Source organism: Microtus pennsylvanicus, chromosome 12 (assembly GCF_037038515.1).
Source record: "Microtus pennsylvanicus isolate mMicPen1 chromosome 12, mMicPen1.hap1, whole genome shotgun sequence".
Taxonomy (NCBI): Eukaryota; Metazoa; Chordata; class Mammalia; order Rodentia; family Cricetidae; genus Microtus; species Microtus pennsylvanicus.
The window spans coordinates 66,066,713-66,080,656 of NC_134590.1; the positions used below are offsets into that span (position 1 = coordinate 66,066,713).

The window sequence follows — 13,944 nt, forward strand, 5'->3', positions numbered from 1 at the left end:
TGGCTGTCTTCCCCAGGAAAACAGTTTCACTGGGAGCTGCTCCCTGCCCCTCATTCTTGGCATCCCCATGCGGAGAGGGAGCCCTGGAATTCCCTGCCACTCTTGCCCTTCCTTGGGAAGAGAGGAGGGGAGAAAAGCCGTATTAATAAAAGAATAGGATGCTGCGACTAACTCCGCGCTGCTGTGTGCAGCCCAGAATAGCAATGGGCTTTCTCAAGGCAAACAGAACTCCCCAGGTGTTAATGCAAATTCACTCGCTTAAGATGAAAGAGGGTTGTTTCCCCCGTCGCTGGTTAATATGAAGGACTTAATAGATTCAGCCTAGGGAACTGGGGATCTCAGCCTGGGAGCTGAAGGCTGGGAGGAGGGAGGAAGGGACGGATCGGGCGTGGTCCCCCGTGGATTTCAAAGCAGAACAACTGTCACAGCAGGTCAGGCTGAGGACTCAGCTCCTGCTACCCCATCCTCCATCCTAACTGACAGGACCTGGGACTCAAGAGGCAGAGCCCTGGGAAAGTCTGGCGTGGCCTTGCCAATTTTCTGTCTAGGGGTCTTCATTAATCCGGGCACCTCTAAGGCTCCTTCCCAAGTTGTGCCAAGAGGAGTGTGGGGTTAGGAGAGAAAACGGGGTGAGGTGGGCATTTGTCACACAGGCCAGGCTGGCTGGGCCTAGTCCATCTCCATCAGTCTTTTATTTCCCCAAACGCTCTTTGGACAGAGCTCTGGAAAACCAGGCTGTGAAACTGAACCTTGGGGGGGGGGGGGTCCTGAGTTCTTGTATAAACATGACCTTGTACAGCCCAGAGAAGAGTCAAGGCATCCGGGAGGCTATACACCTAAAGGAGTGAGCTACAGGAGGTGCACCCTGCTGCAGCAGCTCCCTGGGGCTTTCTCTATCCATCTCTCTTCCCAGCCTGCAGACCCTCAGGCCTGGCCTAAGCCACACAGCCCAGAGCATCCCAGCTTCTCAAGCAGGCTTCCCAGGGTTCCACTCTCCACAAAATCACTCACACACTAAGGACCTCCTCAGGGGAGTGTCAGGAACTCTAGAGGGGTGTCCCTTGGACTCAGCTGGGGATAAAGAGCTCCAAGCTCGGCTGACCCAGTGTTGGTTAGAATTTTATGGTAGTCTCTTGGGGTATATGGCGCAGCAAGGTACCTGTCACAATACACCTCCACAGTCAGCTCTTGCTTTTGTTTACTGACTTAATTCCTTTAGATCAAAGGCCGCCCCTTCCTCCCCAACGGGGGTGGGGTGGGGTGGCAAATTACATTATTTATATTGGAAATGGGCAAGGCTCTGTAGGGACTCCCTCATGCCTGATAAGAGAAAATGAGGTCACTGGCACCTCTCTTTAGTGTCTGCTGCGTGATTCTCTCAGCCCAGGTGCTCCGCGGGGTCCTTCTAGAGCCTCCTGTCCTGAGCCTCCAGTAAATTATTGACCCAAGAGGAGAGCACTAACGTGGTACAGTAATATCCTTCCCGGGCAGCCCCAGGCCGGGTTATCTATCATCTCATGGGCTTTGCAGCTGGCACTGGGCAAACACTGAGGACAAATGGGCCAGATGCAAGCTCATTAAGCCGCAGGTGCAGGGGGTGGGATGGGGCCCACTTGGGGCAGTGCGTGGGTCTGGTGCCTCTGGGCTCTGACTTGGTCTGGGTCACCCTGGTTCTCTTCTCTGCTTCCTCCTGCCTCGGCCCTCCAGAAGGCACTATTCAGAGAAAGCCAGCACCCTGGAGTGACCACATGTCTAGGTCCTCTGCTTAGGGCCTTCTAGGCACCATGAATCTCTATAAAGTGCTGTTGACAGCACCATATGAGAGGGGAGACCACTTGCCCAGGTTGGAATGGCTGGAAAATGTCCGTGTGGGACCCCAGGTGACTGGGTCACGTCAAGACTTCAAGACTTGTTCCCAGAGCCCTGGAGGTCACACGCTGCTGAGGACACACACCTGCTATCTTAGCACTAGGGAACAAGGTGGGAGGACAGGACGTTCTTGAGTTCAAGGCCACCCTGGGAGAGAGGAAGAGCCTGTCTAAAAACAAAACATCCTGTTTCTTCCTGCTGTTCCATGCCCATACTACACTTTTCTGAGAAATTGGAATACTTTTTTTGTTTTGTTTTTGTTTTTTTGACACTCTGTAGACCAGGCTGGCCTCGAATTCAGAGATCTGCCTGCCTGAGTGCTGGGATTAAAGGCGTGTACCATCACTGTCTGGCATTTAATTTTTTTATTATTGTCTTGAAATACTTATTTATTACACATATTTATTGGGGGATGGCATGCATGTGCTGTTGTGCTCGGGTAGAGATCAGAAAACAACTTGTTGGAGTCGGCTCTCTCCCTTCCAATACCTCGTGGGTCCTGGGATTGAATTTAACATCAAGTGTCTTTACCCACTGCTTGTGACTCTGGAGTGCTTTTTGTTTCTGTCCTTCATCTGCCGGAGGCCCCTAGAGGTATCACTGTCAATCCCTTTTACAGAACTGACAGGAGGACGCTGCCCAGGGGGTAAGGGCTGTGCCCGGCTAGGCAGTGCTGATAACTGAAGGCTGAAGTTTCTGTGGCTCCACTTCAGGGTTCTCAGGCAGCCCTGAAGTCTACCTGGCAGCAGCAGGCGAGGTGCTATTCTGGGGTGACCACTCCAGTGAGAAATGGGCATCCAGTGGAAACAGAAGAGGAACCAGCGGGGGGCCCCTCTGAGCCAGATAGAGACCTTGCTGTGCTGATAAACGGCCCCATAATTTGCTAGCGCTGCCCTGCCACCACGCTGATGGCTAGAGGAGCTTTCTCCCTACAGGGCTGGAACTGCAGCCTCGGGATCCTGCCATAATGCAGTAATGACAGGCTGCCAGGGAGCCCCACACGGCAGGCAGGGAGGGGCGGGGGAGAGCCCTCTTGCTGGAGAGGATGTCTGGGCTGTCTGCAGGGAGACAGAGAGGTGAAGACAGTGACTTTCTCTTCTCCAGACTGCAAGGGATTGAACCAGACAAGGTTGCAGCGATTTACTGCCTTCAGAACCTTCTGCCCTTCTAGACCTGGGTTCCCAGCTCTTCATTACAGGTGGGACTCCTAATCTGATCCTCCCCATGAAGGCTTCTGGGACACTCAGCCCCAGAGGGCAGCTGCCAGGTACTCCCCACTCAAGAAGCACAGGCAGAGGAGGAAGTGCTGGCTGGGAGACGGCAGTGACAGCAGTGGACACCACAATGAAGGACCAAGGTCCAAGCTACCTGGAGTTGCCATCATAGGCCAGGACAACTGAAAACACTAGAACTTGGGCAATCTGTTCCACACCACGATGCCAGGCAGAGCCTGTCATTCCATACCAGATGAACACCTGTCATTTCAGCACTAGAGTGAGCAAGGCAGGACTGGGAGATGGGGACAGTCTGGACTACATAATGTTTCAAAATAATGGAACCATCAGCCAATACTGTCAGTCCCAGCTCTGCCTGATGGAGACGCGAGGCTGACAGCGTGAGCACTTTGGGCTACTGGGGTCTTTAAAAAGTCAGGTAAAAATACTGCTTAACATGACCAGTATATAGAGAGCAATTTCTCTGCTTTGACTGTGAGGAATTCAGGCCCCTCCAGTTATTAGGACTAATAATCTATACGCAGGAAACTTGTATTTAAATTGATCCAATACAAAATAGCACGCCTGAAGCCCCGAGTAGGACCCCCAGCACCACATAAATTAAGAGTGGTGTGGCTGACTGTAGTCTCAGTACTGGGGGTGGGGGTGGGGAGACAAGAGGAACAGGAGTTCAAGGTCATCTTCAGCTGTTTAGTGAGACTAAGGGTAGCTTGGGATACAAGAGACATATCTCAAAAAAAAATGTTTTGCCAGGTGTAGTGGCATATACCTTTAATCCCAGCATTCAGGAAGCAGAGGCAGGTGGATCTCTGTGAGTTTGAGGACAGTCAGGGTTACATAGTGAGATCCTGTCTCAAAAACAGTGTGGCCTAAGCTGGGCATAGTGGTGCACACTTTTAATCCCTGCTCTCAGGAGGCTGAGGCCGAGGCGCTCTGATCTCTTGAGTTCAAGGTCAGCCTGGTCTATAGACTGAGTTCTTGGATAGTCAGGCCAGAAACTCTGTCTTGAAAAGCCAAACAAACAAAACAAAACCAATACCACCACAAAATACCCCCTCAAAAAAGTGAGGTTTAATCAGTTATGCTACCATTGCCAAAACTTTTATAATTCTGTTATAACTTCATTCCAAAATAGTATTTAACTCAGACCCTGGGAAATGTGCATCCAGGCACGCATCACCCAGTGATTACGGAAATGCAGTGTTAGGGTCTCACTGTCTCGTGATGGCACAGCACACTCACACAGAGCACCAGTCATCAGGCTACATAGCATAATGACTTAGTTTATTTTGGGGACAGGCTAACCTCAAACTTGTAATCCTCCTGCCTCAGCCTCCTGAGAACTATATAGGTGTATGCCATAGAGTATTTGTGTATGAGTGTCCTGCCTGCAAGCATGTGGCTCAGCAATTAAGAGCACTTGCTGCTCCAGGACACCCAGGTTAGTTCCCAGCAATCACATGGTAACATACAACCATCTGCAATTTCAGTGCTGGGGGTCTGATGTCTTCTGACCTCTGTGGGCAACAGACATACATGTGGTGCACATATATACATTCAGATACAATATACAGAAAACAAAAAGCTAAAAAAAGTTAGGACACTAATGGTAGATTCTAGCAGCTTAGAATTTTTATTAAAACAATCACTTAAATTACAATCACCCCCACCCCAAATAGAAAACAGCTTCATGGTCTGGGCCCACAGGAGTGACACGGGCCTCACAGGAAGAACTGTTTAATAAGAAAACAGAGGAACGGAAGCCCGCGGGCACTGGCTTGGCCTCAAGGCACCTGGGAGAGGCTGCACACCCCAGCCCCACGTTGTGAAGGCGCTTGCCCCAGGGGCTTTGAGGCTCTGGCCCTGCTGGCAAGGATAGTTAGTCACTGCTGTTGGCTGGCAACCTCTGAACTTTTTTGAAATCTGTCTACAAGATGATTAAACAGTAAATCAGGTAGTGCTATGTACATCCACGGGTGTGGTTTAGCAAGGCCTGGCAAGTACACAAGAACTCAGCAGTGACCTCGGGTCAGAGTGCTGCTGTGGCTGAGGTATGGCCTCAGTGTCCTGCACTGAGCAGTGACTGTTTCAGCATCAGGGCACCTCTACACGAGCCACTGAAGCTAGAAATGAAACAGCCAAAGCTGGCCACTTCCCTTGGACTTCAGAGATGTCCTCCCTTGACTGTAAAACTGCCTACCATGAATAACTCAACCACAGGCTCAAAATGGGTACTGCTTTCAGTCCTCCTCTACTGGGGCTGGTGGTGCTTTGGGGACCCCAGCCTCTCTCTCCAGGGACGCTCAGGTACTCATGAGTGAGTGGGTTTTGGGCCCCATCCACCAGGCAATGGTTACACCTGCCACTGCTTAAATACCAGGGCTCCCACGTGGTTATGTAGCTTGGCATTCCCCAAATTTGAGATACAAACAGTAAACTAAAAACAAGGCCTGACATAGTTTTTATAAACCAGCATCATGGTCCTGTGCCCCACAGCCATTGTCAAAGATTAAATTCACAGAGAGGAAGAGAGTCAGTCCTGGAGGAAATTCAGGCATGGGCGTCAGGTCCAAAAGACAGCTCAACATCAGAGCCATGGCAAACTTGACAAATGTCAGCATGTCAAGTCTGGAGGACTTTCCCTCAGCCTTAGGTTCTAGACTAGAGTCCTAGTCCCAAGGAGGCTAGGGTGACACTCAGGGGTGCCTAACTATGGCAAAGCGGCCAGATGGGTGGCCAGCCAGTGGAAACAGAGTAGAGTGCCTCAATTTCTCAAAACCAAATTGTACTGTGGAGCATACCTTTGCTCCCAGTCCCTTGACTCAGCTGCCTTCAGTGAAGACATCTTTTCATGGACTGAGGCATATTACCTGTCCTGTGAGGACCTAAGGGTCCCGACTGGCCACAGGAGTGACACCTATTCCAAGAAGGCAGACCTAACCATGGAGTGTACGAGCCACATGGCGGGCACCTGCTGCCCAGCATGGAGCAACCCATAGGGTTAACACATGAGACCACTGACTGTGAGTGGACACCTCTGTCAGGCTCAGGGAAGACAAGGGTGATAGGGCCTAGGTATCAGAGAGAGCTGGGCAGAGCGTGATGGAACGGGCAGCAGAACTCTGGAGGTCCATGTACTGAATGGGGCCATGGAGGCCGTGGAAACCCCTGGCATAACACAGGCAAGTGACCGAGCCTGAAGGCAGTCATGATCCCCGCATGGGCTCCTTCAGCTAGCCAGCAGCCTTTCACCACAGCTCCTATCGTAAGCCTGCCTCCTGCCATTAGACAGCTACAACACGGTCTCAGGGGAGCCTGGCTAACGAACCCTCTTTGCTGGCTCTAAGCTCAGTCTGTCCATGCTCCTGCACTGTGTCAGGTCCTCACTGTGGAGGGGGAGCACATCTTAGAACCAGTGGGGCAGTGGGTAGCACCAGTATGGTAGATTTTAGGCAGCCTCCACACTGGAATCCTAAAGTCACTTCCCAAACCAGGTTCTGGAGTCAGCAGCAGGCACTGGACACTCACACCACAGTGCCTAGAATGTGGGAAGGATGGTATCCATGTACAGCAACAATTACTTCTAAAAAAAAAAAGAGAGAGAGAGAGAAAAGAAAAAACAAAGAAGATGCAGACCAAGAGAACTAAAACACCTTGAGAGATCTCTACAGGGCCAAAGTTCAAAACCAACAGCACACGAAGAGGACTGGGCCCTCTACTCAGAGAGTTCCCAAACAAGCCAGGCCCCTATTGATGGTTCCCATGGGGTCAGGCCCATCCTGTGGCTGTCAGCAGAAGTGGCAGTTCCTGAGGTGGCCGGGTCACTGCTAAAGTTCTTCAAAGAAGGCCACTCGGGACTTGGCGCTCTGCAGAGTGAGCTGTAAGAAAGAAGAGAGAAGCTGAGAGGAGCTCTGGGATTCACAGCCCAGCCCATCTTGCTGCAGGGCAACAGAGAAGCATGTCCAAATAGATGTTCAAGATACTGGTGGTCAAACCAGGATAAAGGTCCAGATTGACCCCAGGATTCAAATGTAAATGACACGCCAGAAAGGATGGCTGGTGGGCAGACACACCGCACCTGCACCGCACTGCAGCAGGTACATCTGTCACACAGCCTCCTCCCAGAGGAAGGAGTCTATTTGTGATTCTCATGTTTCTTCTGGCTCCGAAACACCGACTCTCGTCCTGTGCTATCTGGAGTGCACCAGCTTCTCTGGGCTGAGGCCCAGGCTGGCACTACAAGTCTTACACCTAGGCAAGGCGCATGGCGTCAGGCAAGGAAGGCCTGTGTCAGATGGAGAGTGTTCTCTCTGCTCTAGATCAGGGCGACTTCAAAGCAGGCCTGCCCATGGCCTGGAAGCCAAGAGGCAACAGATCATCGTTCTTCACAAGACCGGTTACCCCAGTGTCTCCCAGGAGGATACCACCCAAGAAAATGGAGAAGGGGAGCAGAGACAGACACACCTCCCTCTCCACTCCCAGCCTCTCCGACAGACGCATTGGCACAGGCACCGATTTCAAACTACTTCTGAAATAGAGCCCTGGGGCAAGATTCTATGTTCCTGATGCAGCCCAGGGCTTCCCAGAAAGGGATGTGTCAGTAACTACACTGTCCATCTTCATCCCCCAAAACATTTACCTTAGAGCTTGGCTCTGAACGAGAGAACAGACTAGTTATTGAGTGGATGGAATGGGATATGGGCCACAATTGTAACTAAATGGGAGACACGAGGTTGTTTCCATTCCAGCTCACTGTGTGGCCTCAGTAAACACCCTTGACATCTCTGAACCTCACTCCTCTGGAGGTAAGCCACGGGGCAGGCTACCTGGTCTGGTCCTTCCCTGGGCCTTGGGTAGTCTCTGAGTCTGAAGAATCTGCAGTACTCACCAAAGCTCTACAAAGGGCAGGAGAGGGAGACTGAGCCCACCTCAGCATCAAAAGACAGGCAGCATCAGTGTGCTCAGAATGAGCCAGCTTGAGAGCCGACTCTCTAAATCCTGCCAAATCTTTTGGCCTTGAAGTTCCCGACTAACAAGCTGAATGCAAGGAGGCATCTGAGCTGTTTTCTTCAGCAGAACCAATTCCAGAAGCTCTGTAGAAGCCCAGTTCTGCCAGGATTGGAGAGGGCTTTTCTTTGCTGAGGCAGAACACCCTCTAGACGGGAACTGCGTTTGGCTCGGTTTCCCCACAATGGCAGAAGAGAGGGGACAGTGCGTGTGTGCCCTGTGATAATGGGGACCAGTAAAGGAGAGGAAGGAAGATGCCAGAGATCTAGGACAAAAATCTCCCCTGGGGAAGCTTTAAATCAAAAGGTGTCTCCACACTTCGAGGACAACCTTAGGAGGTTTCTTAGCATAAGGAGCCTGCAGGCAGAGACAAGACATACCCACAGCCACTTCCAGTGAAATCTAAGTACAGTGAGACTTAAGGATCTGTCTGTGCAGTGACCAGGTCACAAACCTGCTGGCCTAAGTTCCCAATGGTGACACAGGGCAATGCAGCCCCTTCTCAGGGTGACAGAGAAAATACCCAGCACCGACCTGGTTTATACTGAGAACTCTTCAGCTGTCACCTAACTGTGGTGTCAAAGCCCTTCTAGGGGAAGCAAATCAGAGCAAAACCCTGGTTAGATAAGATGCATTCAGAAGGACCACAAACTAACTGTGCCAGCCTCTGAGCCAGGACAGACATTGCCCTGAGAGGCCTGGCTACTTCCCCAGGCAGGACGCCCAGGCTGTGGGGGCCTCTGAAAGTCTCTTGCCTGTTTCCACAATGTTGGCTCCAAGAATTCCTGGATCCACTATCCAAGCATGTTGGCTGTCCCCTCAAGGTGCTTGGGGAGGGTTTTGGCAGCATCCGATTTCAGGTACTCAAGCATGTACTTGTTAGGATGCAAAGCTCTCTTTTTGGGAAGCTGCTTCTACCAGAGCCCCACCAGTGCTGCACTGCAGGGTAAAACGACCCAAAACGGGTCTGTCCTTAGGACGGAGGAAAGTACAGGCTGAGAGCAGCCAATACTGCAATAGCATGCGGACGAGCGGCCTTTCAGGAGCCCCAGGGCTGAGACGTTCACGGTGCAGGGTAGCTGAGAGCCTCCTGTGGTCATCGCCCATTTCGAAGGGAGGCCTGACTGCCATTACCTCACATTCTACCCTTACCATACAGTTCCTGGCACTTCTAACTCCATCAGGAAACCCAAAGTCTGACGAATTTATAGCATGTGCTCACTTCCCACTACGGGAATGCTTCCAGCGGCCACCCTTGACAGCTTGTCCCTCAGCAGCACCCTCTATCTTAGGACATCAAATGCCCTCCTTCCGGCAGGACCGGAGGGCAGAGCTCATGCAGGAGGCAGGCAGTGGTTCAAGGGTATTCGGGTGGAAGTCTTGAGCTTCTTCTTTAGTATATGTTCAAGGAACCCATGAAGGAGGCATTCCAGAGCCCCAAAAGCCCTTGTTTTGGGGCACTGCTACCTGTTTCTGTCGACTGTGCTCCTGATTAGGCACTCTGTGGGCAAGCTACCCCCATGGGATCTATTGTTACCTGCTCTCTCTGACATAGGTAGGGCTCATTATAGAAAGCTGGTTACCACACTACAAGTAGGAGAGGCTCATGAAAGAAAAAATGCAGGTTCAGAGGAAGTGGAACATTGCTTTAAGCCCTCCTTCATAATACCAGTCAAAAAATTTCCTGAGTTTCTTGTGAAACTCTCACATCCAAAAGTCCATGAGCCCACAGCAACACTTGGGTTGTCTTGTTGATCAGTGATAGGGTTGGATCTCTATGCACAGCACAGCAACATCTCTGCTCCAAAGAGTGCCATGGAGACAACTCCACTAAGGTTCCAGCCTCAGCAGGGCATGGTGGCACAGAGGCAGGAGGATCTCTGAGTTCAAGACCAGCATGGTTCACAGAGATAGATCCAGGACAGCCAGGGCTACACAGAGAAACCCTAACTTAAAAAAAACAAACAAATAAAAAACCAAAACAAAAGATTCCAGCCTCATTTCCTTTCACAGGAGCCTTATATCAAGTCACACCGAGTTGAGATTTGAACCCACCCAAGTCCCAGCCACCAGCAGAATCCCAGCCATAACGTTCATACGCAGTCTTAGGCTGTGGAGGTGGGGTGCATAATCCCAGCTATAGTGTTCACATGTGCTTTGGCTGTGGAGGTGCATCCCTTCAATGTGGGGTGCAGAATCCCAGCTCCAGAGTTCAATACATACCCTTTGGCTGTGGAGACAGACATCTTGAATGTGGGGTACAGGTTCTGCTCATACCACTAAGATACCTGGGAGATTGTCTGGGCAACGAGAGTTCTCTAGTTCATCAGGTTAGTAAAGCTGAGATGCTCAGGACATGGATATGCCCAGGTCCAGTACTCCATGCTGGGACCTGCCTTCTATGAACAAGCTAGCTGAGCACGTGCTGACCAATGACCATTCTACTGTGCAAAGTCCTTCAAAACTCACAGCAGATCCAGACAAGGTCAGCCACAGGATCTGGACAGTCAGACCTGGCTGTCTGGGAAGGCTGGAAACCATGAGGAACCAGCTCCCTGAAGATGACTAAAGAACATGTGGCCTCCTCACCAGGCCCGAGGCTGACTGCTGCTCTCTTTAGCTGTCTTCACATCTGATTGGCATCAGCCCCGTGGATACACAGGAGGAATTAAGTTCTCTCCTGTTGGAACTGGCCGTTAGTCTGTCACTAATCCAATTCCAATCTGAAAAGACCAATGTCCTTTTCTTTCTCTGCAGCAGGTCTTCGTGGCTTTGTTTTTATCCTATAGGTCCCTGGTCTTCCTTTCCACCTTGACACACACACACAGGCCCTAGAAGAAGCACCTACCCACCAATGACCAGGCTGTGGAAGGCCCCTTTGTGTTATGTGACAAAAATGGACAAATCATCAACTTTAAACAATCTGGATTTGGGAGATATATCGGTCTTCTTAAAAAGACAGGAGTGCCGGGGCTAGAGAGATGGCTCAGAAGTTAAGAGCATTGACTGCTTCTTCCAGAAGTCCTGAGATCCATTTCCAGCAACCACATGGTGGCTCAAAACCACCTGGATTGAGATCTGTCTGGTGTCATCTTCAGGCCTGCGGGGACACATGCAGGCAGAATACTGTGCACACACTAAATAAATTAAATCTTTTTTTTTTTTTAAAAAAAAAAGACAGCGAGCAATGGTGGCTCATGCCTTTAATCCCAGCACTTGGGAGGCAGAAGCAGGCAGATCTCTGTGAGTTCAAGGCCAGCCTGGTCTACAGAGCGAGTTCTGGAACAACCAGGACTGTTACACAGAGAAACCCTATCTCAGGGGTTAAAAAAAAAAAAAAAAAGACAGGCATGCCTGTAGTGAGCTGGACAGGATCGCCATTACAAGATGGCGCCTACATCCTGTCTTGTTGGAAATAAACAACTCCATATTTGGCTATGCCTTTGAGAGCAGTGTGTGTCCGTGTCCCCCCCCCCCCCCCCCCCCCCCCCCCCCCCCCCCCCCCGCCGCTTCCCGCATGCGCGGTGGATAAGGGTCCTTGAGCCTATCCCAATGCGGTCTGGTGTCAGCTGTTGGTGGCAGCCAATCACAGGGCGACCCGTGTGCCAATTCCCTATTTAAGCAGCTGCCTCAGTGCTCTCGGCCCCCTCGCTTCCTGCCCTTCCCTTCCTGCCCCCCCTTCGCTTCATGCTCTCTCTCAACCAAGGGCACTCCAGTAAAGCGTGATCTGAGAAGAATCCTCGTGTGGTGGTTGTTTTTTCTTGCTGGGCGAGAAGTTCACCCCACATGCCAAGCATGGTGGACACACCTGTGATCCCAGCACATGGGTAGAGGCAGGAGCTTGAAGCCAGGCCAGCTAGAACTACACAGCAAGACCCTATTTCACCAACCCAAACCCAAACAAATAAACAAAAGACAACAGGCGCACTGGCACATTCCTGTACTCCCAGGATTCAGGAGGCTAAGACAAGAGCATCCTAAATAGTAAGGTCAAGGCTAGCCTGGACAGCATAGGCCCTGTCCTAGAAAAAAAAAGAAAAAAAAAACTGGCTCGACATGCTCGTGTTAACCTTTAAATATCAGCACTAGAGAGTCAGCAGGAGAACCTCTTGAGTTTGAGGCCACCCTGGATTACATAGCGAGTCCCAGACCAGCTAAGGCTACATAGAGAGACCCTGTCTCAAATGAAACAAAACCAACAACAAAAGCAACAAAAGCCTGGTTTTTCCTACCTTCAAAAAGGACCTGCTACCCAGCTGGTTTCCTCTAACCTATGCAAGGATCTGCAGACATAGCTGTCTCCTGCTCACTGTATGATAGGGATTCCATCAAGATGCTCCTGAGAGGGCTGGAGAGATGGCTCAGAGGTTAAGAGCGCTGACTGCTCTTTCAGAGGTTCTGAGTTCAATTCCCAGCCCTCTTTTGGCCTGTAGACATATATAGGGGCAGAATGTTGTATACATAATAAATAAATCTTAAAAAAAGAAGATGCTCCTGAGAAACACCTGTTGATGGCCTAGGAGGGAGGAGTCTAACTACCAAGGTTCTAACATTGACCCCCAAGGATGCCCCCTGCTGGAAACCCACTGTGAGAAGGCAAACTGCCAGCTCCACTCTGCCCAGCTCTCCTCTAACAGTCCCAGAGTGACAGAAGGGTAACTAAATGTATTCCAGCATAAAGCCCACAGCAGCAAGGCTGCTTGATTAAGAATGAATTATACTTTCATCAGAACAGAAAGAAAATTGATTCACAAGGCTGCATTGTAACAATCTTGTCCTAATGCTAAAGGGAGTACAGAGGCAGACAGGACAGAGGCACTCTGGTTATCAGTGGGGAGAAAGGAAGCTCTACAATTAAGCGGAAAGAACAAAACTAATCAGGGCACCAGGATTCCTTAAACTAGTCTCTGGGGGCCTCGCCTCAATCCACTTACCCCCAGAGAGAAGAGGAAGATGGGAGGGGGCTGTCTAATTCATTTTAAATAATAAGACCCACAGTGCCAAACCCATTTTAGATACTAACCTAATAACTCCCAGTGCTGAGACTCAGCTCGTCCCATAAAAATGCAGCAAAATTTAAATGCAAGCCCTAAAATCATGCTACACTTCCTCTCCACCACTACATACTGAAAATGAAGGAGCGGGGGAGGGTGGAGAGAGAAAAGGACATGCAGATTCTCTAGCATGAGGATGCACAGGGAACAAGCAGACTCGAGCAGAAAGGTGACAGCCACAGCCAGCACCAGCAGATCCAACTTGATCTTCGTTGGATAAGATAAACATTCCCCTTTCTAAACTGGAGTCAAGATGGGGAGTACTAACAGTGGGAGGGGCACTGCTATAAGCCAGGTACACTAAATTCTTGCTTGTGATAGCTTGCACACAAATGCCTTCTTCATGATGTGTGCATGGAGAGAGCTGTCCACATGCTCATCCCTAAACAGAGGTAGAATGAGAGGCCACTTCCATCCCAATAAACAAATCCAATTCCTTTACAGAGAAATCTGCCCAGGAAATCCCTGGGGAATCCGCTCTATTCTAATCCCTAGGGACATAAAGCAGCAGCAACGTGCCTGGAAATGTCTGCCTGTCTCTTCTGCCCTGTGATGCTAGAAGGGCCTTTTGTTCTTCCACCTAACAAATGAACTCATTGGCCTGATTCACCTCACTGGGCAGGTGGAGGCTAAATGCGCTCTACCAAGCACTCTGGGCAAAAGCCTTAGGAAAGAGGTCCAGATATACTGATATCACTTTTAAATTGCCAATCTCCAAAGAGAAATCATGGCAAAGCTCATAAGAACAGAACACTGAGCCTGCAGAATGAGTTTGCATC

General features: G+C 50.5%; 1 protein-coding gene across 5 annotated transcripts in view; it reads right to left on the reverse strand.

Moving 5' to 3' along the window:
• Positions 1–4,714: 4,714 nt before the first annotated feature.
• Positions 4,715–13,944, reverse strand: part of Nf2 (NF2, moesin-ezrin-radixin like (MERLIN) tumor suppressor) — a 96,500-nt gene continuing 87,270 nt past the window's right edge. For all 5 annotated transcript variants that reach the window (XM_075944139.1, XM_075944141.1, XM_075944142.1 and 2 more), the window contains one exon: positions 4,715–6,982. In XM_075944139.1, the coding sequence (XP_075800254.1) occupies positions 6,932–6,982 (51 nt within the window). In that variant the 3' untranslated portion in view covers positions 4,715–6,931. The remainder of the gene's footprint in view (positions 6,983–13,944) is intronic.